The 24,174-nt window shown below is 34.4% G+C and overlaps 2 protein-coding genes and 2 long non-coding RNA genes across 6 annotated transcripts; all 4 read left to right on the top strand.

Moving 5' to 3' along the window:
• The first annotated feature begins 568 nt into the window (after positions 1-568).
• Positions 569-1,656, top strand: LOC107895324 (uncharacterized). The gene is made up of 2 exons (XR_001683483.2): positions 569-969; positions 1,244-1,656. It is a non-coding gene; the product is annotated as an uncharacterized lncRNA (long non-coding RNA).
• Positions 1,657-4,087: 2,431 nt separating this feature from the next.
• LOC107895323 (probable 2,3-bisphosphoglycerate-independent phosphoglycerate mutase) lies at positions 4,088-8,377 on the top strand. Of its 3 annotated transcripts, none has more exons than XM_016820636.2 (6): positions 4,088-4,508; positions 5,077-5,515; positions 6,100-6,245; positions 6,529-6,805; positions 6,985-7,257; positions 7,736-8,377. In XM_016820636.2, exons 2-6 carry the CDS (start codon positions 5,207-5,209, stop codon positions 8,216-8,218), a joined length of 1,488 nt encoding a protein of 495 aa, XP_016676125.2. In that variant the 5' UTR covers positions 4,088-4,508; positions 5,077-5,206; the 3' UTR covers positions 8,219-8,377. The 3 variants fall into 3 exon arrangements, with proteins under 3 accessions (XP_016676125.2, XP_016676124.2, XP_016676126.2); XM_016820635.2 differs by having other exon boundaries at positions 5,142-5,515; XM_016820637.2 differs by having other exon boundaries at positions 5,179-5,515.
• Positions 8,378-9,235: 858 nt separating this feature from the next.
• Positions 9,236-10,498, top strand: LOC107895322 (uncharacterized). The gene is made up of 2 exons (XM_041084802.1): positions 9,236-9,480; positions 9,631-10,498. The coding sequence occupies exons 1-2, from the start codon at positions 9,236-9,238 to the stop codon at positions 10,496-10,498; spliced, it is 1,113 nt and encodes a 370-aa protein (XP_040940736.1).
• An 8,599-nt stretch (positions 10,499-19,097) lies between these two features.
• On the top strand, positions 19,098-21,421 carry LOC107895320 (uncharacterized). Its single transcript, XR_001683482.2, has 3 exons — positions 19,098-20,028; positions 20,151-20,209; positions 21,276-21,421. It is a non-coding gene; the product is annotated as an uncharacterized lncRNA (long non-coding RNA).
• Positions 21,422-24,174: the final 2,753 nt, after the last annotated feature.

The following is a 24,174-nucleotide window of genomic DNA, read 5'->3' on the forward strand; positions in this document are numbered from 1 at the left end:
ACATAAAATGTTAATATAATGTAAAAAAAGAACTTAAAAATGACGAAAAAAACAAAGTAAAGTTATCAAAATAGGTCAACACATGTGTTAAAATATTAAGAACTTTAAAATAATAAGTATTTTAAATGGAAAATTCAATTAAAATAGCATATATGTACAAATATATATATATATGCAAATGTATTTAAATGGAATATTATACAAAATGTTAGGATGATATAACATGAAAATTTTAGAACAGTGATTTTTCAACAAAGCAAAATCAATAAAGCAAACTCGGCAAAAAGAGAAAAAATAAAATAAAACAAAAAATAAAAATAAAAAAATTAAATGAATTCTTTTGAAAATAAGTATTGGATAGATAATAAACGTAATTAAAATAAATTTAAAATAAAAGGGGTAATCTAAAAATAAAGAAACCAACATGGGGACCAGTGTGCAATGTGCGCAAATGCACAAGGATTAAAACTGGAAATAATCTAGGTCTCATAATGTAGTGCTTAGGCGCGGACCGAATTGCCAATATGCGTAAATTTCAAAGCCAAATTAAAAAAAAGAAGTGAAATAAATAAGGCATGATTGAATGCTTGCGCAAATGGGAAGGACCTAATGAGAATTCCCCCATTTTCAACTAAAAGGCGCAAATTAGGCCTGTTAAACGGGGTGGAGCTATTAACCCACTCTGCTAGGGTTTCATTTAGCTCATAGTCGTCGAACCACCTTCATGCTTGGTGGCTGACGGCGCACGAATAGCGACCGGATCTTGTCGCTGGAGGCCACAACTATAGAGATCTAGTAAGTTTTCTCTTTCTCTTTTTCTTATTTTAGAAAAAAAGGCTTCAAATCCTACACTATTCTTTAAAAAAAACAAGCAAAATTCAAAGAATGAAAAAGAACTTAACATCGTTCGACCCTCGTCCACATCTCCCTGCTTTTGAGATATTTGGACTCTCATCGACGTCCATTCAGGTATTATTTTCTCATTTTTTTATTCTAAAATCGCAAAACAAATCAAAGGAAACAAAAATAAATAGATAAACAGATTTTGAAATCACCTTTTAATTTCTTGTTCCCTTTTTTTTAGTATTTCAATCTCTGTGTGTAAAAAAACATTGTCTTGGTTTCGGGTTTTTATATCCGAAAAATAATACATCTTAATTTTTCATTTTCTTTGCGCGTTCCTTCTGTTCTGTCTTCATTTTCCTTTTGTTCTGCTGGCTTTCTTCTTTTTGTGTGTTTGCAGGTCTATGGAGGAGGTCAACGGGGCAGAGGCTTCCTTTTTGGTGCAAAGGACGGGTAGAGCCGTCCCTCGAGCGATGTTTGCACTGAGAACGCACATGGCTGGCAGAAGGAAGGCGCGGCGCTAGGGTTTCGGTTGGCTGAACTTGGTTTAGGCATCGGTCCTATCGGGCTTAGGTCTTTCTTTTAATTTTGGGCCTATTAGGTTGTAATTTTGGCTGAGTTTAATTGGGTTTGATGTTTGGGTTGATGTAATGGGTTTGGATTGGCCTTTTAATGGGCTTATTATTTGGTTTATTTATGGCTTAGTCGGCCGGGCAAAATTTGGGTTGTACACATGTTATTAATTGAATTGTTGTATATATATGACTTGTATTATAAGTTTTGATATGTAAGTGGACTAACCTATTGGTTGTATTTGTTGATATGCATATGATACTACAAAGTATACCAATGGATGCCATATTGAATGCCAATGTGTTTAAATGTTTAGTTTATTGTAATGTCAAGGTAAGCTAAGTAAATTTCATATAAGCTTATTAAGCATTAAATATGCTTACCCCCGTTATTTTCCCTTTCCTTGTAGTTGGTCAACTTGCGAAACATGTCAGACGGATCAATGAGAATCTCACACTATCTCATTATTTATTTAGTAGTTTTTCAATCATTTTAAAGTCCGATTTTGTGGCATATTCATAGGTGTTTGTATATGTTAACTTGAAATGATAGTTTTAGTTTGAAACTTTATTAACGTTTAATTTTGGTAAGGTTAATGCTTAATTGTATATATATGTTTTGGTGATATGTTGAGATATGTTGTGGCAAATTGAAATGGCATAAATGGGATATAATTTGATATAGGTAATGGTTTGGCATTTTTCAAATGGTTTAGTTTGAATGTCATGGTATTGGAATGATATGTTTAATGGTTGAATAGGTTGTATAATTTGATGCAGAAATGATTGAGATTATTGTACATGTTTTGGTATGTATTGGAAGTGTTTTGGTGCAGGTGAGGTTAACCAATTATGCACAAAATGAAAGGATTGTGTGGTAATCATGAAATAGGTACCAAATGGCTTAAATTTTACCAAACATAGAGTCTAAGTCCCGACGAGCAATCTTCCCCGTCACAACGTCGACTGACAATGAGTCATGTCGCGATGTCGAGTGGCTTAAGGTCACGACATGAAAAACTATTTGGTGAAGTCACGATGTGGAAGAAGTGATGTCAGACGTCAACCCTGGAATTTTGAAACTTTATAGTTTGGTCCTATTTCATGCTCGGGTCAACAAAAGAGCTTTCTTAAGTTCAATCAAGGCTCGAATTTAATTGTGTATCACAATATGAATATGTTTATGACATGATTGTATGTTTGAATAATTTATTTACAGTGTATTTGACGGTAGTTGTTTCGGCAATAGATGTAACATCTTATAGCTTGGACCCAACGATCGGGTCAGGCAAGAGGTGTTATAATAAATCCATAAACGGATTCATGATCTATTCTTCTTGGGTCCAGTCTGATGTCCTATCAGTCCAATCAATTACATCTATGTCTCTATCTTCTGGGAGTCATCCGCTCCGATGCCCAAGACAAGATATTTCCCCAATTGGACTTGATAGATGACATATTAGTCTTTTAATCAGTTTGCTCATTTTCGATTAGACTAAAGACATGTTAGGTTCATCTACTAATATAAGTTGTCTTTTCGTATTACGATCCGACCACGTAATATCACTTCGTATTAGTTTAAATATTAGACAACCAGTGAGTCAATATTTGCTTTTATTTTGCTTTGAATGCAAAAATCACATGAGGACATTATACAAAGTATATTAATGTAATTCATGAATTGTTTTATTAACCAATTTATTCGAAAAAATTACAAGTATTCATAGACGAAAATACTACATTTAGGGCATCAAATCTAACATGTTACACTATCAGCAAATGATCTTCAGCTATGTTTTATTCTATCCTTAATGATGTTGGTCAAATTTGGAGAGGAAGAGGAGAAAGGATCGGTTTTCATCCTCTCATACCTTATATCTTTTTACTTGGAGACCAAGATGGTTCTTTCACTTGGATATGAAATAAGTTATGGTATAATTATTGAAGATATTTCAAGAGATAAGTTCAGTCTTTTACTAAGAGTTTTAAGCTTAATGTAAATGTGCTTAAAACATCTAGTGTTAGCCTATAAAAGGTTGTTGGTTGTCACACATGTTGGTGTACTAGTGGGTGTGCTTTTGGTTAGTTATTTGTGTGTGCTTTACTTGGTGTTTTTTTCACTATTGTATTAGGAATTTTTTTGGAGAATTATTTTGATTTGTAAATGAGGTTTTAGGTGAATGAATTGTAATAATCGGGATCATTGTTGGAGCTATAATTACTTCCTGTGCAAGGATAACTTGGGCTTAAGCTAATAGAGTAGTTTGTGCAATGATAGTTTGGACTTAAGCCAATAAATGAAGCTCCGTAAAGTACGATTATATATTCAAATTGCATTCATAAACATCATGTGTTGACTTCTCTCTTTGCTTTACCCTCCATTTATAAATTACTCTTTAGCATAATTCTTAACATATTAATATCGTATAATTTTTTATGCAAATATTATATAAAATTTAAAATATTAAATATTTATATATTAAATATATTAAATATATTATATGTCGATAGAGTTTTAATTAGATTAACATGAATATTATTATAAATATAAAAAAATAGTTGCTTTGAATACTTTAAAATATATTATTCTTTCATTTATGAATTGAAGAAAGATTTATCATATTTTAAAAAAATTATTTTTTATATAATGCATAAAATTAAGAATTACCCATAATCATGTAGAGGCATAGACGATAAACTTTGTTCGGTGCACTGACATGAATGCGAATCCCTAATTTTTCTGATTTTGGTTCTTAGAGAAAACAAGAAGAAAATCTTATTTTGCACTTGAGAGTTTGTACTTTGGACAAAGATTCATGAAAATGAAATAAGAAATCCTTAAACTACCCAAGGAAACATAAAAATGGCTTCCTTCCTTTTCTCTGTCATGTCAAAAGAAATTTTCAGATTCTCTCAGAAAAAAAAAACCATATTTTTGCATAGAATTTTGAGCCAATTTGCTTCCAATTGATGAATAGAACAAAAGCTACATTTGCTTTAAACGATTCCTCTCTTGATAAACCCATCAACACTTCTTCCTCTTATCATTATTTTCAGCTCCAAAAAACATTTCCACTAATCTCCCTTGTTTAGGTAATAATTGATTCTCTCTCTTTCTTTAATTTCATTTGCTTATTGGCTTTTGTTTCAGTTCACCTTTTTAATGTTCTCTTCTTCTTCCTTATCTTCTTAGTTATTATTATTATTTATTGGATTTCGTATAATGTAAGCGGTACCCACTTTATATTTTGGCTTCAATTTTATGAATTCATCGTGTATATTGTTTAAGAAAAATCTATGCTGCCTGGTTTTGTCTTACAAGACAGGAAATAAAATTTTAATGCTTCTAGGCAGCTGCTAAGTGTTGTAATAGATTGAATTGTTAGCCTTTAATTTCTGATAAATATTCCATTTCATATTTTATTGATATTTTGAATGAAATTTATGCTACATTTTAGATAATTCAATCCCAATGATTTGTTAACTTCAAAAACCATGGCAAACTGATATGTTTACCAACCCATCATATGAATTGGATCGCACGATCCAATCACATATCGTATGCGATCCTATTGATAAATCGTTAGCATCCCAAAAGACAAATGCTTGCGCTTGGTTCAGAGGTTTCTAGTGTGCTTTAGATTCTATTTGCTTGCTGTAGGAACTAGCTGCTTTGCTAAGTTTGGTACTCGACTCACCATAATGAAGGAAACTATCTATTTTCAGTTCATTTCTGTTCATCTTTGCGACTGCCTTTAAGCAGGATAAGGCATAAATAGATACGCAGAAACATGGGCACTCCTGCCGAGTCAAAGAGAAGAGTGGCATTCGTGTTGATCGATGGATTGGGGGATGTATCAATACCGAAGTTTGGGTGTAAGACTCCTCTGCAGGCTGCAAATGTTCCAAACTTGGATGCCATAGCATTAGCTGGAGTTAGTGGCCTCATGGATCCTGTGGAAGTAGGTTTGGGTTGTGGGAGTGACACTGCTCACCTTTCGCTGTTGGGCTATGACCCCAGAGTATATTACCGAGGACGTGGTGCATTTGAGTCCATGGGGGCTGGATTGGCGATGTCACCTGGAGATATTGCATTCAAGGTGTCTAACCTGTTCTACCTCGCCTTTTATTTGTTTATTTTTACTCTCCTGCATTTCTTGGTCGATTGTTTTGTCGATATTGTTTCTGTTTTGGACCATTCACTAAGCATCCCTTAATGGGGTAATATTATGAACTATGATACTTCTCAAATGCTGATAATTTGATTTTTTGATTCAAGAATTTCAACTTATTAGTTAAGTTTAATGTGGTCATTAGCTTTTATATGAATGAAGGAATTTTTGTCATTGGCTGTATTTTATTTTCACATTTAATATAAAAAACATACACTTATACTTGTTGCATGAGATGATTTTATATGATCTTTTACTTGAAAACCTTACATCTTTAATCTCCATTCCCCAGAAAATAATTAAACTTAGTCCCTTTTCTCCGAACAGGTATAACCTAGCTTCTGACTTTAATCACTGATTCTTTTGAGCATTTTCTTTAATATTTTTACCAAGTTTTCTTTTGGCAATGAATTTTACCAACAAGTTAACATGTAATAGTTCTGTATATTTTCTTTAAAGAACATTATTTGTGTTCTTATACATGATTACCCATTCCATTTTTCTATCTCCAGTCAAATTTTGCAACTTTGGATGAGAAAACTGGCATAGTTACGAGTAGGAGAGCTGACAGGCATTTTGAAGAAGAGGGGCCTATCCTTTGTGGTGCCCTGGATAGAATGAAGCTTCCATCTTTTCCTGAGTATGAAGTCAGAGTCAGGTACATTGTGTTTCTTTGCTGTAATTTTGAGTTTCTTAGTTCTGCACGATATGTAGATTAGTTGACAATGTTTCATTTTTACAGGGCCATTTTAGTTATTGAAGTTCCTATGATTGACAATTTTGAACCTAGGAAATGTCTTAGCAGAAATGGTTGTGGTGGTTAGCCTAGATGGATATGAGAATGTTTTGTTCGATGTGAACTTTGTTAAGGATTCAATTGAGACTTTAAGCTTCTATTGTGAACCATTTAATGCTAAGTCATCATAATCAACCTCATACAGGTATGCAACAGAACACCGATGCGGAGTTGTTGTTAAAGGGCCAAGACTCAGTGGAAATATATCAGGAACTGACCCATTGAAGGACAACCGCTTACTTCTGGAAGCCAAAGCTTTAGATGACACAGATGAAGCAAGACACACGGCTGCAGTTGTTAATGAGTTATCCTGGGAGATTTCGAGGATACTGGTGTCTCACCCGTTGAATGCAAAAAGATTAGCAGAAGGGAAGAACATTGCTAACATTGTCCTTCTAAGAGGCTGTGGTATTCGAATCGAGGTATTTTATTTTGTCCTAGAATTTTCCCTAATGTATATGCATTTGACTTCTTTGAATGTGGAGAAAAACACGTGCACCGAAAAAAAAGAACATTTTGCGTTTTGCATTTTTCTAATTGGTTTCTTGTTCTTCTATAATAAGATAACCGAGAAATGGCTCTATCTCTTCTAATTATGTAGGTTCCTCCATTTCAAAAGAAACATGACTTGTGGCCTTGCATGGTGGCACCCACAAAAATTATTGCAGGATTGGGCCTATCACTTGATATCAATATCCTAGAAGCTCCTGGTGCAACTGGGGACTATCGAACACTTATAACTTCAAAAGCAACTGCCATAGCTAAGGCGCTTTCTGCTCCTTTACAGACTTGTCCTAATGTCTTTGTTCCAGGGGAGGATGAGCACAAGCCTGGCAGATCAGATGGCTATGATTTTGGATTTCTCCATATCAAGGTAATGACCATATATGAACTCATCATTTGTCGCCATTTTTCGTGACTCCTAAACTTTAACAGATACTTGTAAATAGCTACCTTTTGGGGTAGAACCACTGTTATTTTCCCCTTCTCTTTCCTTGAGTTTTCATCCTGTTTAATCCCATATAAGATAATCTTGTTTTGGAGTTTGCTGATCATTTATGTCGAACATATCCTAATTTATCAATCCTGGGTTTGAGAATCTTTTCTTGCCCGTGGAAAAAAATATCTCCGAAGTGGCAGGGCATGAGGATATAATTGTATCGTGAAAATTGTTTGACATTCAGAATATCTTATCACAGAGATTGATTTATATATTCCATTTTGGCTTTGTATGCATTTCCCCTCCTTGTTACGGACACTAACAAGGTCTAATGTTTATGGAGTTCTGAAATATATGGACATGGTTATCCATGTTTAAGCAATGTGATTTACTTGATATTTCTAAATTGCAGGCAATAGATGATGCAGGTCATGATAAGGCAACTGTTTTCAAAGTAAAAGGATTAGAAGCTGTAGATCAAGCTATAGGGCAGCTGGCTAAGCTCATGTGGCAGGCTGAGTCAACCGGAAACTTTCAATATTTTATTTGCGTCACTGGTGACCACTCTACACCTGTTGAATATGGAGATCACAGTTTTGAGCCAGTTCCATTTGCAATATGCCGGTTGAAAGATTTTGTGGGTGCCATTGGTGGGGAGTCTGTTATTTTGGAACCTTCTCTTGATCCTTTTCCTCTTCCAACCGTTAAGGCGGGTGAAGACCTAAATGAAGACATTACTTTAGGAAAAGGGAGAAATTGCAAGCAAGTTGAATCATTATCTGGTGATTCAGTTTTCGAGTTTAACGAGATTGCTGCAGCGAGGGGTGCTCTTGGACGGTTTCCCGGTGGAGAGATGATGGGAATTATAAAGAGATTTCTTAAATTAAGTGCTTGACTATCATTAGCTCTCAGTATCTGTATCAGGTACTTCTAATCCTAAATAGACTGCTGTTATCCAATGATAACCATTGTTCTTCTTTTGTAAGCAAAATAAAGATTGCATCTTAACAGTGGCACACATTTTTTGAATAAAGCAGTTCCTATTTCTTGTTCACTTTGAATAAGTCATTCATCATTCTTAGAGATAGCAGCTAGGCAAGACTCATGAGACTCTTCTCTTTTGTAAAGGAAAACCATTGGTGATCCTCTAGAATCAAAGGGAAAACTCCGAAGAATATTGAAGAATATGCACGCTGAATGTGTTGATTCATAAGAATTTCCCATTTGTTTTAAATATTTCGTTTCTTTATATAATAAAGTGTCATGTAAACAATCATGATAAAGTAAAAAAAAAAAAAAAAAGAGCAGGTACTAAAGCAAGCACTATTCTTCCTACTAGTAAGTTGCATATGTGTAAATACATCAGCAAAAGCAAGTAAACAAAGCAAAGTTTAAAGCAAAATGTTGTTTTGCCTTATCTTTCAACACTTCAAATCTAATTTATATATTATCGTAAACTAGTCTCTGAGTTATACTTCTTTTAAACGGTTTATCACTTAAAAAGTTTCACAATTATTTGCTCATTTTTTTATTCAATCAATTGAATTAGTTGATTAGTTCAATGCTCAACTTTTTTTTCGGCAAATCATTAAAAAAGGTATAATTGGAGGATAATTTACACATTAAACCTTAGTCATATACGTGTGCTTATTTTTTTAAAAGTAGTGGTCGTCATTTATCACACTTTTCTTTTTTTTCTTTTTTGCTGCTTTTCATTAGCTTACAAGGCCCATGTGCTCCTCGTTATGTAAAACAATCAAATAATCCAATTTCTACTAGAAACCAACTTTTTTTAAAGCTTAATCAATAAGAAAAAAACAATCATAAAAAGGGATCCTCCTCCAATACCTCACCATTTCAAAAAACCAAAGGGAGAAAGAGAGGAAGTGTGTGTTAGTCTGTGGCAGTAGTGATGTATGTGACAAGGCCCCTTTCTTTATACAGGAAATCGCCAAATGCCCTTGAAGATGAACCACCTGCAGAAGGCCCTTATTCAGGTTATTTAGTGATTACAGATGAAGAGGCTGAGGAACAAGACACCTTCTGTTTCGGGGCTATTAAGAGGAAGGCTGTTGAAAAGCTGCCTTTCCCACAAGACAAGATATTGAATGTTGTTCATTCATCGGAGGTTGAGGAAACTATGGTCACTAGGGTCTGGTTTATTCCTGTTCTTGATCAGCCTCTTGCTTCTAATCACTACTATGTTATTCGAGCCAAAGGCAGATAGAAAGGGTAAGGCTATATATATACTAATCAACAATATATATAATCTGTATTAGAAATTGTGTTTATGTTGTCAACTTGCAGGCTAGCATGTACAAGTTCAAGGGAAATAGATACCAAACTATGTTGTTTCTTCAATAATGGTGTAAGTGATGCAAAACCAAAACCATTTGATCACCGAAACGTATATCAACAGTTCAAGATCCATCGTCACCATGGGCACAGTTTCTTTGCTAAATCCACCGCTACAGATTCAGTCCCACCAAAATTCTTAAGGAGAAATGGATGGGAACTTCGTATCTCACGCTCATACAGGTTACAACTAAACCAAGCACTAGGCCTCGACTCATCTCTCCGAAAACGCCTCCCCAGTTTCGATTTCCCCATGTACAACAAGAAGTCACCTTCAGTTGCCATCGGACAATGGTACTGTCCCTTCATATTTATAAGGGAAGAGTCGAGACTAAGGCGACAAATGAAGAAATCACTGTTCTACACGATGACACTGGAGCAATGGTGGCAGCAGATTCATTCATGCGACCAAGTGAACGATGAACAAACTGAGGTGAAGATGAGTAAAATCGTGAAAAGGGAATTCATTTCTGTGAATGGTATGCTTGGTGAGAGAGAAGACACGGTTGGGCAAGGAGGGTTTTGGTGGTTCAAAACTTTACCGAGAAACGATGGCCGAAAGAGCAGCAGTGTTGGGTTGAGTTTAGCTATAATGGAGAAAATGAAATGGTTACAAGAGGAAGGAGGATGGTATAAAGGAGATGAAAGTGAAGTGAGGGTTGAAAGAGAAGAAGAAACAAGAAGTGAAGAAAGTGGTGGGTGGAGGAGATATGCTTGTTATATGCTGGTGGAGAGCTTTCATTTGAGAAGAATGGATGGGAGTTTGGTGCTAAGAAGTGATTTTAGGCATACTCAAAAGATTCGATCTAAATGGGAATGAATGCTGTTGATATGTTATCAGTTAATGAAGCTTTAATCTACGGCTTAATTGGGTTCATCTTCTTGTATGTCTTTAAGTATTACATGCTGGCTCTAAGAGCTGGGGGATACTGGAAGCAGTTGTAATTATCTATCTATGTTATCCCCCCAAGAATTCATACTACTCCATGAATATTTTGAAAGCAAAAAATATTATGGTTTTGCCGTTTCAGATTTATTTTCCTATTTTAATTTACCACGGTTTAATTTTTTAATAACATTTTAAAAACAATTTCTTTTGTCTCGCCAAGATGAAATGAGTTTTTTTTTAATGTTAATATAGAGTTTTTCTTATAAAAAAAATTTATATATAACATTTTAATTTGAATACGAGAGAATATGAACATTTAAACTAACTAATAAGAGTATATAAAGTTTAATTAAAATTGACTTAACCGGTGAAGGTGAGTTAATTCGATTCATTAATTTACTAATGAAATTAGTTCAATCGAAGTAATCATTAAAAGATTTTTGAAATTTTAATTATAGTTTAAAAGTTAATATTTAACCAAATTTATTACTTCACCCAAGTGATTAATAATAAATATTATATGTATTATATATAAGAAGCATAAATTCAAATTATATTTGGTAGTGGGTAAAAACATAAAATATTAAAACTTTAAATAAAATGTAAAATAGGTAAGAATTAACAAAAATAAAACTTAAAAACCCTAACACTATCATTTTAGTTGGGTTAAATAAAAATTTATTAACTTAATCAAATTTAATTTAGTTTAGTTTAGTTTTAATTATTTTTGCAAAAAAAAAATTATTCGAATGGTAGTGTGGTTGAGTTATTTATTTGAACACCCTACTAACTAATGGCATTAAGTAAAGGAATCAAATTATACCAATAAATAGGGGTGTTCAAACTTTGGTTAAAATTAAATTAACCGACCGAATCGATCTAATTCAGTTAATCGGTCGGTTAACCGATCTAGTTCGATTGGAGATCGGTTAAAGTTTTTTAAAATTTCGATTAATGGTTAATTCGGTTCAAAATCAGGTACTTAATCGAATATATTGAACTTAATAAATAATATTATATATTATATGTATTAGGCTATTACTAGTTCTGTTAATTCGATCAAATGAACATTATCAATTTTTTTATATATTTTATACTTCTTTTAACCAAAAAAACAAATAAAACATATAAATTTCGATTAATTCGGTTAACTGACCAAATTAACCAAAATATTTCGATTCGATTAATTTTTGTTAAAAAAATTGGTTCGGTTAAAAGTTAAAGGATTAAAAATTCGATTAATTCAGTTAATACTAGTTTGGTTCGATTAACCGTTTAAACACCCCTACCAACAAGTGCAATAGTAAGGCACATTGCACTCTCAAGTAAAGGACTTAGATTTTAACATTATATGCAACATTGTTGGAATGGCAACTATAAACCTTAAAAGGATTAATTTTTGTGGACCGTAAAATAGGATACCTTGGTGTAATAAGTTGATGTATATTAGATTTTGTCATACTCAAAATAAAAATATGATTATATTAGCATTTATTCTTGATTTAAAAAAAATAATTTTTAAATAATTTATTTAATTGAGTTAATGTCAAGTTAACTTATGATATTCAAAATAGATAGACAACTATTCTTTAAACATAGAAATTGTTCGTAGAAGCGGTATGGGGAGCTTCAAGTTTCAATTACAGACCAGAACGAAGGTTTTGTTGGGATATAGAGATTGGTAATATCTGAACTGTGTATAAATTTTAAATCAATTTACTTTAAATGGAATTTTTTTTAGACAAGAAATGTGGAATGATTATAATAATTATTTTGCTTTATTTAATTTATTATATTAAATTATTATTTTATCTTTATATATATTATATACATATATATATTTTTGTTTTTGATGAAATAAAATTGAAAGAAATCAACTACATGAAACAACTATTGTTTTTATCCTTCTTTAACAAATCAATAACCTCATTGGGAGCTTCATTGAAAACATGAAGACTGGATTTCCAATTTAGATCGAGTTTAGCAAGATGGTCTGCCACTAAATTTTGAACTCGTGGAATATGACTGACTCTCCACTTTCCTTCCGTCTTCATGATACGTTAGGTCCTTCTAAGAATAGTAATCTCGGATTCCTCCAAATCCAAATCGGACAAGGTTTTAACGACTTCAAAGTTATCAGATAATATCAAAATTCGTCTATAACCTTTATTAAGTAAGATGAGAATCCCATCAAGAATGCCCCAAACTTTAGCTTCAAATGGAGAGCAGACTCCTAAAAAAATGAGAGAACCTCACAATCCAATTTCCTTCCTTATCTCTAGCCACGCCTCCAGAAGCAACATATCCTGAATTTCTGGCCACAGCTCCATCAGTGTGAAGAGAGACCCACGAATCATTTGAAAAAGTGACCAATTTTGAGCTAAAGGAACTCCTTTCTGTAGAACCCATACGTAATCCGTATTGGCGAGCCCAACAACTCGATTTCCAAACCACCTCAGTTGCTGACCAGGAAAGATTTTGAAAAATGAATAGATTTTTATTCTTCCAAACACGCCACACCACTACTCCGAATAAGCATGGCCAGGAAAGTCCACTATCCTGTAATCTTTCATGAAAAGACAGGTTAAGTGAAAACCAATAAGGAAATGGGGAAGAAAAGAACCTTTGTTTAAGTTGTTCCGGAAGAATAAACATCCACACGTTTTTTGCAAAGGAACAATCTCGAAAGACGTGGGCTAAACCTTCAGTCGTATGACCACATAAAGCGCACGAGCTACAAGCACTCAATCCCTTTCTAACACTCTCTGAGTTAATGAGGAGTCTCTGTTGGACAGCCAGCCAAAGAAAGACTCTAACTCTTTGTGGACCCGGCAAATTCCAAATAGCCTTCCATTGCTCATCAAGGGTCTTCCAAGTAGATTCTTTTAAGGTCCAATAAGCGCTACGAACAGAAAAGGCTCCAGAAGATAATTGAGCCCAAACCACTCTATCAGGACTAGAGTCAGGATGGGGGGAGGAATACTAATAATCTTACAAACCACATCTTCAAGTAACCAAACACGAAGCAATTCTACGCTCCAGCTTCCATCCAAGTTGACTAAATCCCTAACACGGCAGTCAAGATCAATGTTAGAAAAGCCTGGAATTTTAGAAATTAAAGAACCCATACCTGGAATCCGTTTGTCCTTCCAGCATCGGACAGTGGATCCATCACCAAGAGACCAAATTAATTTATCCCGAATAAGAGGCCACAACTTAGAAAGAGCTTTCCATAGATGTGAGCTTCGACTTTTGTAAATCGAATCTAGGATAGATTCTTTCCAACAGTATTTAGAGCGAAGAACACGAACCCAAATAGCATTGTTCTTAGAGCCAAGACTATATCCAATCTTCATAAGAAAAGAATTATTCTGATCTTCCAAATGTCTAAAACCAAGTCCACCCCTAGAGCAAGGCTGACAAATAGAATCCCAACCAACCAGAGACATTTTGGAGTGATCATCAGTACAACCCCAAATAAATTGTCTAACCAACTTTTCAATTTCTAAGTAGACATTTTCGGTATCATCAATGACTGCATAAAAAAATTTGGAATGGAAAGAAGAATCGATTGCGCTAAGGTGATCCTCCCAGCCATAGATAACTTTCTAGCATCCCAACTCTATAATTTCTGTCTTACCTTATCAACAAGAAATCTAATAGTGCATTTGGTAACCCTCTCGTGGAATAAAGGGACATCAAGATACTTCCCTAAATTCTGAACTTCTTGAAATCCGAAAACCTGAACAATTTGACTACGAACCTCTCTAGAAGTAGTCTTAGAAAAAAAGATATTACTTTTCCTAGTGCTAATTCTATGTCCCGAGTATCACAAAACTGATGAAGAGTACACTTAAGCATTCGGGCTTAATCCAGCTGAGCTTTGCCGAAAATAACAAGGTCATCGGCGAAGATTAAATGAGAAACAGCTGGACTATTTCGAGACAGTCGAATAGGCTCCTATTTCTCGCTTTCTATATTCTTACGAATGATATACCCTAACCACTCCATGCACAAAACGAACAGATACGATGACAAAGGGCACCCTTGATGGACACCCCTAACTGGTTTAAACTTACAAGTAGGAACACCATTCCAAAGGATCTGCATTGTAGAGGAGGAGATGACAGACATGATTACTTTTCGCAAACAGATAGGGATTCCAGTCGCACTCAACGAAGCCTCAATGAATTCCCAACTAACTCTGTCATAAGCTTTCTCCAAGTCAAGCTTAAGGGCCATCCAATTTCTCGCTTTCTGTTTACATCTCATAGAATGAATGATTTCTTGTGTAAGAATAATGTTGTTTGAAATGTTCCACTCGGCTATAAATCCAGCTTGTTCCTAGGAGATCAACTTAGGAAAAATCACTTTGAATCTATTGGCAATCACTTTCATTACCAACTTGTATAACACTGAGCAAAGGCTGATAGGCCGAAACTGACTGAAGTCTTCAGGATTCTCTTTTTTGGGAATTAGAACAATCAACATGTTATTCAGATCCTTCTCAATCTGTCTTCCAGCAAAAACCTCTTTGACCAATTGGCACACATCACCGCCAAGTAAATCCCATTGACTTTGAAAAAAAATGGCATGGTACCCATCACTGCCAGGCGCTTTAAGAGGAGCCATGTCAAATAATGCCTTTTTGATTTCTTCATTAGTGACATCAGCTTCCAAAAAAAAAACTTCTGAATGATTAAGTCTAGGAAAATCAAAGTTAGGCATACCCATTAAGGTAGGAGTAATCTCACCATAGAGTCTTTTAAAATAGTCAACCGCTTTTTCCTGCAAGATAACCTGATCAGAACACTAATCTCCTTCATCTAAGCGTAAAGAAGAAATGCGGTTGAAATTCCTTCTCTTAATCGTGCGGCTATAATAAAATTTTATGTTTCTATCTCTCAATTGAAGCCAGTCACAACGAACCTTCTATCTCCAAAATAAGTCTTCATGATCAAGAACATTTTCTAACTCGTCTCGAACTTCCAATTCCTTTTGAGAAAGGAGACTAGATGGAGAATGATCAATGGCTTTTTGAATATTATTAAGAGAACGCAAAAAAGTCCGCTTACGAGAGTTCAAAAAGCCATATACGTTCCTGTTCCAGATTTTGATATCAGAAGTGAAATTATTAAGAGAATCACTCATATTACCAGAATACTTCCACTTCTCTTTAACAAAAGTAGGAAAAGTGCTATGGTACGTCCATCCCACTAAGAATCTGAATGGTCTCCCTATGGAAACGTTGAGGTTCGGATTAGTATGAAGTAAGATAGGCCGATAATCCGACTTAATACGAGTTAGGTGATAAACTAAACACTGCGGGAATGTTAACATCCATTAATCATTTATGAGTGCTCGGTCAAGTCTAACAAAAGTGCTACCTCGTTGTCAAGTGAAAGAGGGTCCACTAAAACCTAAGTCCTGCAAAGCACAAGAGTCAAAGAAATTACCAAAAGATTCACAACGTTTACCAACATTAAAAGGACTTCTTTTATCCGAGGGGAAAGAATAGCGTTAAAGTCTCCCATAATAAGCCACGGAATAGATTGAGATGGGGAAACAACTCTTAATCATTCCAAAGAAGCTTTCTTTTTAACCTGTCAGGACTACCATAAACAAAAGAAATGAAAATAGATTTATTGCAAATAAAGTTATCAACACGAAGGGAAATAAATTGAGGATGACTGCAAGTAATATAAACTCGAACAGAGTTCTTCCATCCTACCCATATACCACCTGAAAAGCCGACAGCTTCAACCCGCTGAGAGAAATTAAAACCCAATTGATCAATAATAAAATTGACTTTATTAGCAATTACTCTTGGTTCAACTAGAAAAATAATATTCGGACTAAATTCTGAATTATATTCATTAAAAGCCCGAATAAATTTCCTGTTAGCACTGTCTTGACAATTCCACGAGAAAACTTTAAAATTAGGCTCCATCGATATAAAAAATAAAGATAAAATGAAGAGCAAATCAAGAATAAAATTAAATCCATTTAAATAAAATTTTAAAGGAAAAAAAGCCAAAAAACAACAAACCGCCTTACTGTCTAGGGGTTGAAGACCCCTCCATTTGTCCATTATTTCTAGAAAAAATTACATCACTACCATTCTCCTTGGAGATAATAGAAATGCTTTCAGCTAATTGCTCCATTGAATTTTTTAGAGAAACATGAAGGGACCCATGATTCTTGAACCGCACATTACTGCCTTGAAGGCTCTTGTTATGCTTGTTAATTTTTCCTCTAATTTTTGTCCCTTTTTCCCGAATCAAGAAACCCCGTTGACGATGATGAACTGTTTGATTGAGGCGCTTCTTGTTTATTACAAAAGATCACTGCCGAGTGCTTCCTCGAGTCTAGCTTTCCAACATCAACCACCTTCTCACTTCTGTTAGATTCCTTTAAAGTTGGGCTAGAACGAATTGCAGCATTCTCCCTATCAGTAGGAAGGGATTAGTCTTCTCCATTTTGTTCTATATCGTCCACTGCTTTAGCAAGAGCACTGTTAAAACCTCCAAAACCATCAGCGCCCAAATTGGACCCTTTGGTAAGATTCTCTGCAGCCTGCATTTTTCGATCCAGTGGAATTCAGGCCTGAATTGGAGAATTATCTCCTAAGCCCAAACTATTGGTAAGATTACCTAAGCCTTGTTTTAAATCTATAGAATTAATGTGGGTCTTGACAGAATCCAAAAGAGGGCTATTATTCCTCTTGATGAATGGGCCAACACTATTCTTGGGCCCCATCTCCTTACCTTTACCGTTACTATTACTTTTATTAACTTTATTCTGCCCATTAATTCAAACTCCCGTGACTTTCCTCTATTGATCCTCTATTGAAATATTTTTCCCTTTAGCCTTCTGGATCTCAGACATATCCCTGATTTATGATTCTTTTATTAATTTTCTATTTTCAAATCCACTGAGATTGGAACTTTCCTTTTCCCTCTCAAGATTCTCGTATGATTTCTGCATCTCGATCCTTGATTTGCGCCTAGATTTCCTTTCAACGATCATCCAAGGACTATAGTTACCATCTTTTTTCTCTGTAGTTTCAATGTTCAAATTTTGGTTTACCGGTTCTTCCACCAGTGAGCCTATGTTCGCTTAGATCGGAGCTTCGGCAACTTTGAAATTGCATATACTTTCCACATGCCCATACCTTCCACAATGAAAGCAGATTGTAGAGAGGGATTCATAGTCAACTCTTTGTTCACGTTCATTGATTAAGATTTGTGACACTAATGGTTTTTCTAAATTAACATACACTGCTAATCTAGCAAATCTTCCTCTTGTTCTACTATCAGTGTTTATGTCAAGCTTGACCATTTTCCCTACAAGATTACCGATCTCAATAATAATTTTGTGGTTGTATAGATAACTTGGTAAAGCAAGAAATCTAATCCATGCCATCACTACACTTGGGAACGTCTGAGAAGGATCGAAAGCCATTGTTCAAGGCTGGACAGTCAAATATTGACCAAAGATTGTCCACGTGCCTTCCGAGAGAGCCTTCTCACAGTCGAAATTGTTTTGAAAATTTAACTAAAAAGTAGCTATTCTCAATGTCCATCATATGAAAAGGAGCTGAAGGTTTCTATATAGAATAGATTTTATTCTGCAAAACTGAGAAACCAATATTGCGACCAAGAAGTTTTAAGATCACAGTATTGCTCATGATCTAAATAAGGATCTGTTGAATTCGATCCGAAAAATTGATGGAAGGCACTCTGTTCACCATAGTTTTCTGAATATCACCTTCCAAAATATCTATATTCTCCTTATCGTTTGCTTCTTCAAAGCCACCCTTCGACTATTCACCGACTAGCATATCTCTCCATGAAGTATATTGATCAGAGGACAATTCTATCACCATATCATTACTCTTTTCTACCTCTTTGTCTCTGAACCTGACCTTCTTAGGGCTCGTCTCTTCCACAGATGAATTTCCAGGAACAGCAGAATCACCGAGAGAATTCATAGCTCCAAAAAAAAACTGATTATGTAAGTCTTTTTACTTTTCCTTTTATTTTCTTTTCAATTTTGTATTTTATCTTTATATATTATAAAAGAGTAAAATATATAAAAGAAAAGGTTAAAACCTTAAATCACTATGTTACATCAATTCAATGGTTTTTTATTTTTAGTTTATGGTTTCTAACTAAAAAAAAAGATTAGAGAAATTAATTGCGTGAAAAAAATTACTTTCCAACGCAAATCCCTTATTTTACTTGGAAGTTTTGTTACAAGTAATCACGATTATGTATTAATTGACTTTTTTAATAATTATGTTTAAAGGATTGATAATATTAAAAGTAACTAATAAAAATTCAACATGACTGGCTTTTAACTCTTAAGATTATATATTTATATTGCAATTGTTACATCCCAACAATTAAGTTAGAAGAAATTGGGTTAGTAGATCAAGAGTTGTCACACTCTGACTTTTAATTATAAGCTCATAATATTATTTTAAGAATGAGTTGTTAGCTTAATGATTAAGGGAAAAAGAAGATAGTATGATTGGCTTAGAGACCCGAGTTTGAATCTCTTTCCGAACAAATAAATTAATTTTGCTATTTTGCTCACTCCCCTAGTTTTGTGCCACCCAACCTATCTAAACTCTAGGTATATATGTTATTTCTTTCATTATTTTTCAACCTTCCTCTATTATCCCTCTGCTCTTACTGTCTATCTCATATTCCTCTCCCATTCTTCTAATTTTTTTCTTCTTCTTTCTTCCTCTTGTGTCGTCCCAAACACAGTGAAATTCACCATTTTTGTGCAGCCTTTTTGTCTATTATTCTGCTGCCATTTTTCTAGCCACATTATTTTCATTTTTAATCCCTAAATCAGCCTCCCAATGTTGACCATTGTCACTTCCTCTCCTCCACTTGTGGTGGTACCAGTTAGTTTCCATTTTCTTTCTCTTTTCTTTTCATTTTCTTGCCAATTTTTCTGTTGTTTTTATAGCCACTTTACTGTTGTTTCCAACCCTAAAAATCGTCCCCTTTTTTTCCCAAAGATCTTTCTTTGTGCCACTCACGTCAGCCCCCTTTTCTGCCACCATTTGTAGTGTTGCCACCCTTGGAACACCATTGCTTTAGGCTGTTGTTTTCTCTTCATTTGTTGCCCCTCACAATAGTGTGTTCTTTGATTTTTCTTTGTTTAAAACAACCCTTAACGTTTGAAATCAATAGGGTATCCAAACATGTTCATCTGCCATCTCAAATCTGGTTATTGAGATAGGGCAAGTGTGGATCTATGCGAGATCTTGTGTCATTTGATTTCATTAATGGTTATTATTTTCGTCGAATGCTCAAGGCCTTAGATTGACTTTTACTTACTGATTTTTATATGTTATTTCCAACTTAGGAATTGATTTTAACGTCTCGGATCAACAGATAAAGTTGATTTTCATTTGCACCATCATTTTGCATCAAATCAGTGTAAGTTAGCTTGTCAAATTGGATTTGAGAAAATCGTTAATGTAGCACTGATTTGGTTGAATGCATTTCAAGACTGGTTTTAACCATATTTTAACGTGTTAGGTGTTGTAATTTGGATTTAGGCACATTTAAAGCTTAAGTGTGGACCTTACGAATTAGTGTTATGGACTTGCGAATTAAGGTATGGGTTTTTCCTTTTGCTAAATTAGTTTAAAAACCTTATAATACGTGTTTAGATAGTAAATTTGGTTGCTAGTTTTGGCATGTCCGAAAGGTGTAAGTGCTAGTAGATGAGGTGTCGAGTGAGATACGTATTTAAATAGATAGTCCGATTGTTAAAGGCCCTATTGGGACCGAATGAATTGTGTATGAGTTGTATGTGATGTATAACTTTGTATTGTAACTGATGGATCGTATGTCGGTATATCAAGTCTCTAATTGCTAAGTCCTGATGAAAATGCATATACTGTATGCATATATAGCATGCTGAATTTTGAAACATTGATTGATATGCATGTAATATATCATGAATGACATTGAGCTTGTATGTATATAAATTACATACCATATGTGAAAATGACTGTATGGAAAACATGTATGCATGCCACTGTTACTATAAAATGAACAGCATGCAAGGCATACACCGATTATATTAACTAAAACGCATGTTAAGCATGTTGTAATACCAAAATCATAATGATAAACATGATATGCTGATTGATTGTATGACATATTGCATCTGCATGGGGTAGGTACTTATGGTTGATGGAGGAGTTCAGTGGAGTACGAACGACATTTAAAATCCGCATATTGAGTCAGTATACTACACCTGGAGTACCGAGGAGATTGTGCGATTTATTACTAACAGCTTGTCTGCACCATTATTGGCAGTTTACCTGCATTACTGATATTAGTGGCTTGTCCATATTACTAGTAGCTTGTCTACACCGTTACTGGAAGTTTAATTATATTACTGATATTGGTGGTTTATCTACATTGAGCTCTAGCTCGCACTGTTTGGAGTTCGATAAACAGGTTTTGCAGAACTCGTGGTGTGTAGCGAATGGATGGGTAGGAAACCTTTTGCATTGTATCATACACATGACATGCTCATTCACTGATTGGTTATGCCATGTTCGATACTAAAACGATGTTGATTGTTAACTGTTATAATTTATTGCATGATGGTTTATTGTTGACCACACTGAGCTTTCATAAGCTCACCCCAATAGTTTTAAACTTTTCAGGTAACCTTCTTAACTAGGATCAGACCTGGCATTTGGAGCATCAACTCGGACATCGAACTTTTTTTAAGTTTATTATTTAATTGGAGTTTTCCTTTGGTTTTGGACTGTAATAATTTTTATTTAGTCTATGGCTTGGTAATTTTGTATTTGGGGATTTATGTAACATCCTAAAGTAGGGCCTAGAAGTTTGAGCCTAGTGAACTGTGATCGTCAGTAAGCTTGGTGAGTTGGTAGTCGCTAGTAGGTTTGGCGAGCCGGTGTATGCCAGTAGGTTTAGCGAGCTGATGTACAATAGAAGTTTTGGCAAGTTGGTGTTCGCTAGTGGATTTGGTGAACTATGACTGCTAGAGAGCTTGGCGAAATAGGGATCACCAGTGGGCCTGGTGAACTGTGATAGTTATTTTGGCCCAATAGTAAAAAAGTAAGGGTAATCAAAGGGTAATTATACCAAAATTCAAAGTCAACTTACTTTTCTTTTCACAACACCATCCATGCATGTAACTATTTCCTACTTCTACTGTGACTAGGGTATCCTAAGAACACCAAAACACTAAGTGCCTATAAATTAAGCCCTTTCCATAGGAAATCTCATATTCTATTAAGCAACAAAGCTCTATCAAATCCTTCATCGATTACTCTGTTATCAAGTTTTAAGAACCTAGAACTTAGATTTTAGGATCTAAGGTAAGATTATGTTCCTCTATTGTGTTGATGTTTAAGAAGAGTTTAGAACAAAGGAAACTAGGTTTGCCAAAAGACCAGCATGTGCGAACTTAGGTTAACTTATGTTTATGTATAAGTTTCTACATGCTATGTGTGTTAGTGACTTTTTCATGTTTGTGAAATGACGAACTTGACAGAACAATCTATAAGTAAAAACAAGGGAAAAATGAAGCTTGTTTAAAGTTTTCAGCAAATTGGTGAGTGTTTAGGGATTGTCGTATGTATGTGCAAATCATAATATTAATTAATAGCTTAGAGTTTTAACCTAAGTTCTGTAATACCCCCTACACGTATTTATTGTCAGAATAGGGTACGAGGTATTACCGGAGTTTAATAATTTTTTTATTTTTTTTATATTCAATATAGCCCCTTTATAAATATCTAACCTTCCCTGCAATATTAAATCGAGACCAATCCACATCAACCAAACCAATTCAACATATTTTCAAGATAAATTCATGCATATTTATAAGATAATGTCATCACATACCCAAAACCAGGTTTGTTAACCATACTAATGGCTAACTTTACATTCATTTCACGTTAACATTTACTTTATTAGCTTATACATGCCATTGATTTCCAAAATAAAGTTTCTTTATATACCGAAATCTTGAGGTTGATAGCGTGATGTGTCTCCGACCAAATCCGACCTCCGAGCTCTTAACACTACAAAACAGGGGAAAATGAAACAGGGTGAGCACTTTGTGCTTAGTAAGCTCATGTAACAAGAATTATACTTACCTAATATTTTCAATACAATACAACAAACATTCCTATATCCATTCAATGCATTATTACCCTAACATGTACAAACTCAACATTCAAGTTAGTACAATAATTTCCATGTACCAATAATATATACTATGATTGATGAGCTCATCAATACATGATTTCCATTTCCTTATATTTTTTTTTCATATTTATCCGTTGAATTTCTTGGAATTTCGATGGATTTTCAGAGGTACACTTTTAGTGTACATTTCCGGGTCCGTCAATTCATATTCATGTGCGCACATTTCCATTTCAGAGAGCACACTCCCGCGAACCTCATCCTTACAGCGGGATTACCAGTCCAGGCTAAATCTCATGTAATATAAACTCATAGAGTATTGTCGGATTACCAGTCCAGGCTAAATCCCCTGCAACGACAATTACTCTAATGAGCTTGGATCTGAATTACCAGTCCAGGCTAAATTCAGACCCTAATTCGGATTACCTGTCCGGGCTAAATCCATTTTCCACATATTCTTCGGGAGGGCTATATCAGGATAGGATCACCCGTCCGGGCTAGATCCTTTTTACCGTCAATTCCTTTTCAGAGATCCATCGAAATTTCCTTTCATTCAACCGGGATTTCTTCCCCCTTTTTATCAAATATATCAATGTTTCATCAATTTTCATACAATGAACATTCAAATCATATTCACATCAATAACATACATTTCAAGCATTTAAGAATATAATTCAAGTTACATGAACTTACCTTGATACTTGTTCGTGTACAAAAATCTACTAATCCTGAACTTTTTCCTTTCCTTGATCTAGCTTCGTATTTGAATCTTCTGGATCTAAATAAATAAATTTAATTATCAATTTAATACATTTCATGTTCATATGCAACAATTTCTATAATTTCATTATTATTATTTATAGTTTATTCAAAGCTGTCTATTTGAGTCATAGTCATTAAATTATTTATAACTCAAGATACGAATCTCTAAATTAAGATCCGTTAATTTTCCATGAAACTAGACTCATATATATTCTTACCATAAAATTTTCAGAATTTTTGGTTTAGTCAATAAGTACAGTTTATTCGTTAAAGTCACCCTTGTTCTGCTGTCTGATAATTCTGACCCTTCTTCATTAAAAATTAATTATCTCTTCATACAGAATTCGGATAATGTTTCCGTTTGTTTTTCTTGAAAATAGAATCATTCAAAATTCTATGCATATAAATTTAAGCCCCCAATTATTTTTATTCAATTTTTATGACTTTTCAAAGTCAGAACAGGGGAACTCGAATTCATTCTGACCTTGTCTCACTAAATTCATTATATCTCATGATTTACAGATCCATTGCTTACACCGTTTCTTCTATGAGAAACTAGACTCAATAAGCTTTAATTTCATATTCTGTTCATCTTCTAATTCGATTCCTACAATTTATGTT

This window comes from Gossypium hirsutum, chromosome A13, assembly GCF_007990345.1.
Source record: "Gossypium hirsutum isolate 1008001.06 chromosome A13, Gossypium_hirsutum_v2.1, whole genome shotgun sequence".
In the NCBI taxonomy this organism is placed as follows: domain Eukaryota; kingdom Viridiplantae; phylum Streptophyta; class Magnoliopsida; order Malvales; family Malvaceae; genus Gossypium; species Gossypium hirsutum.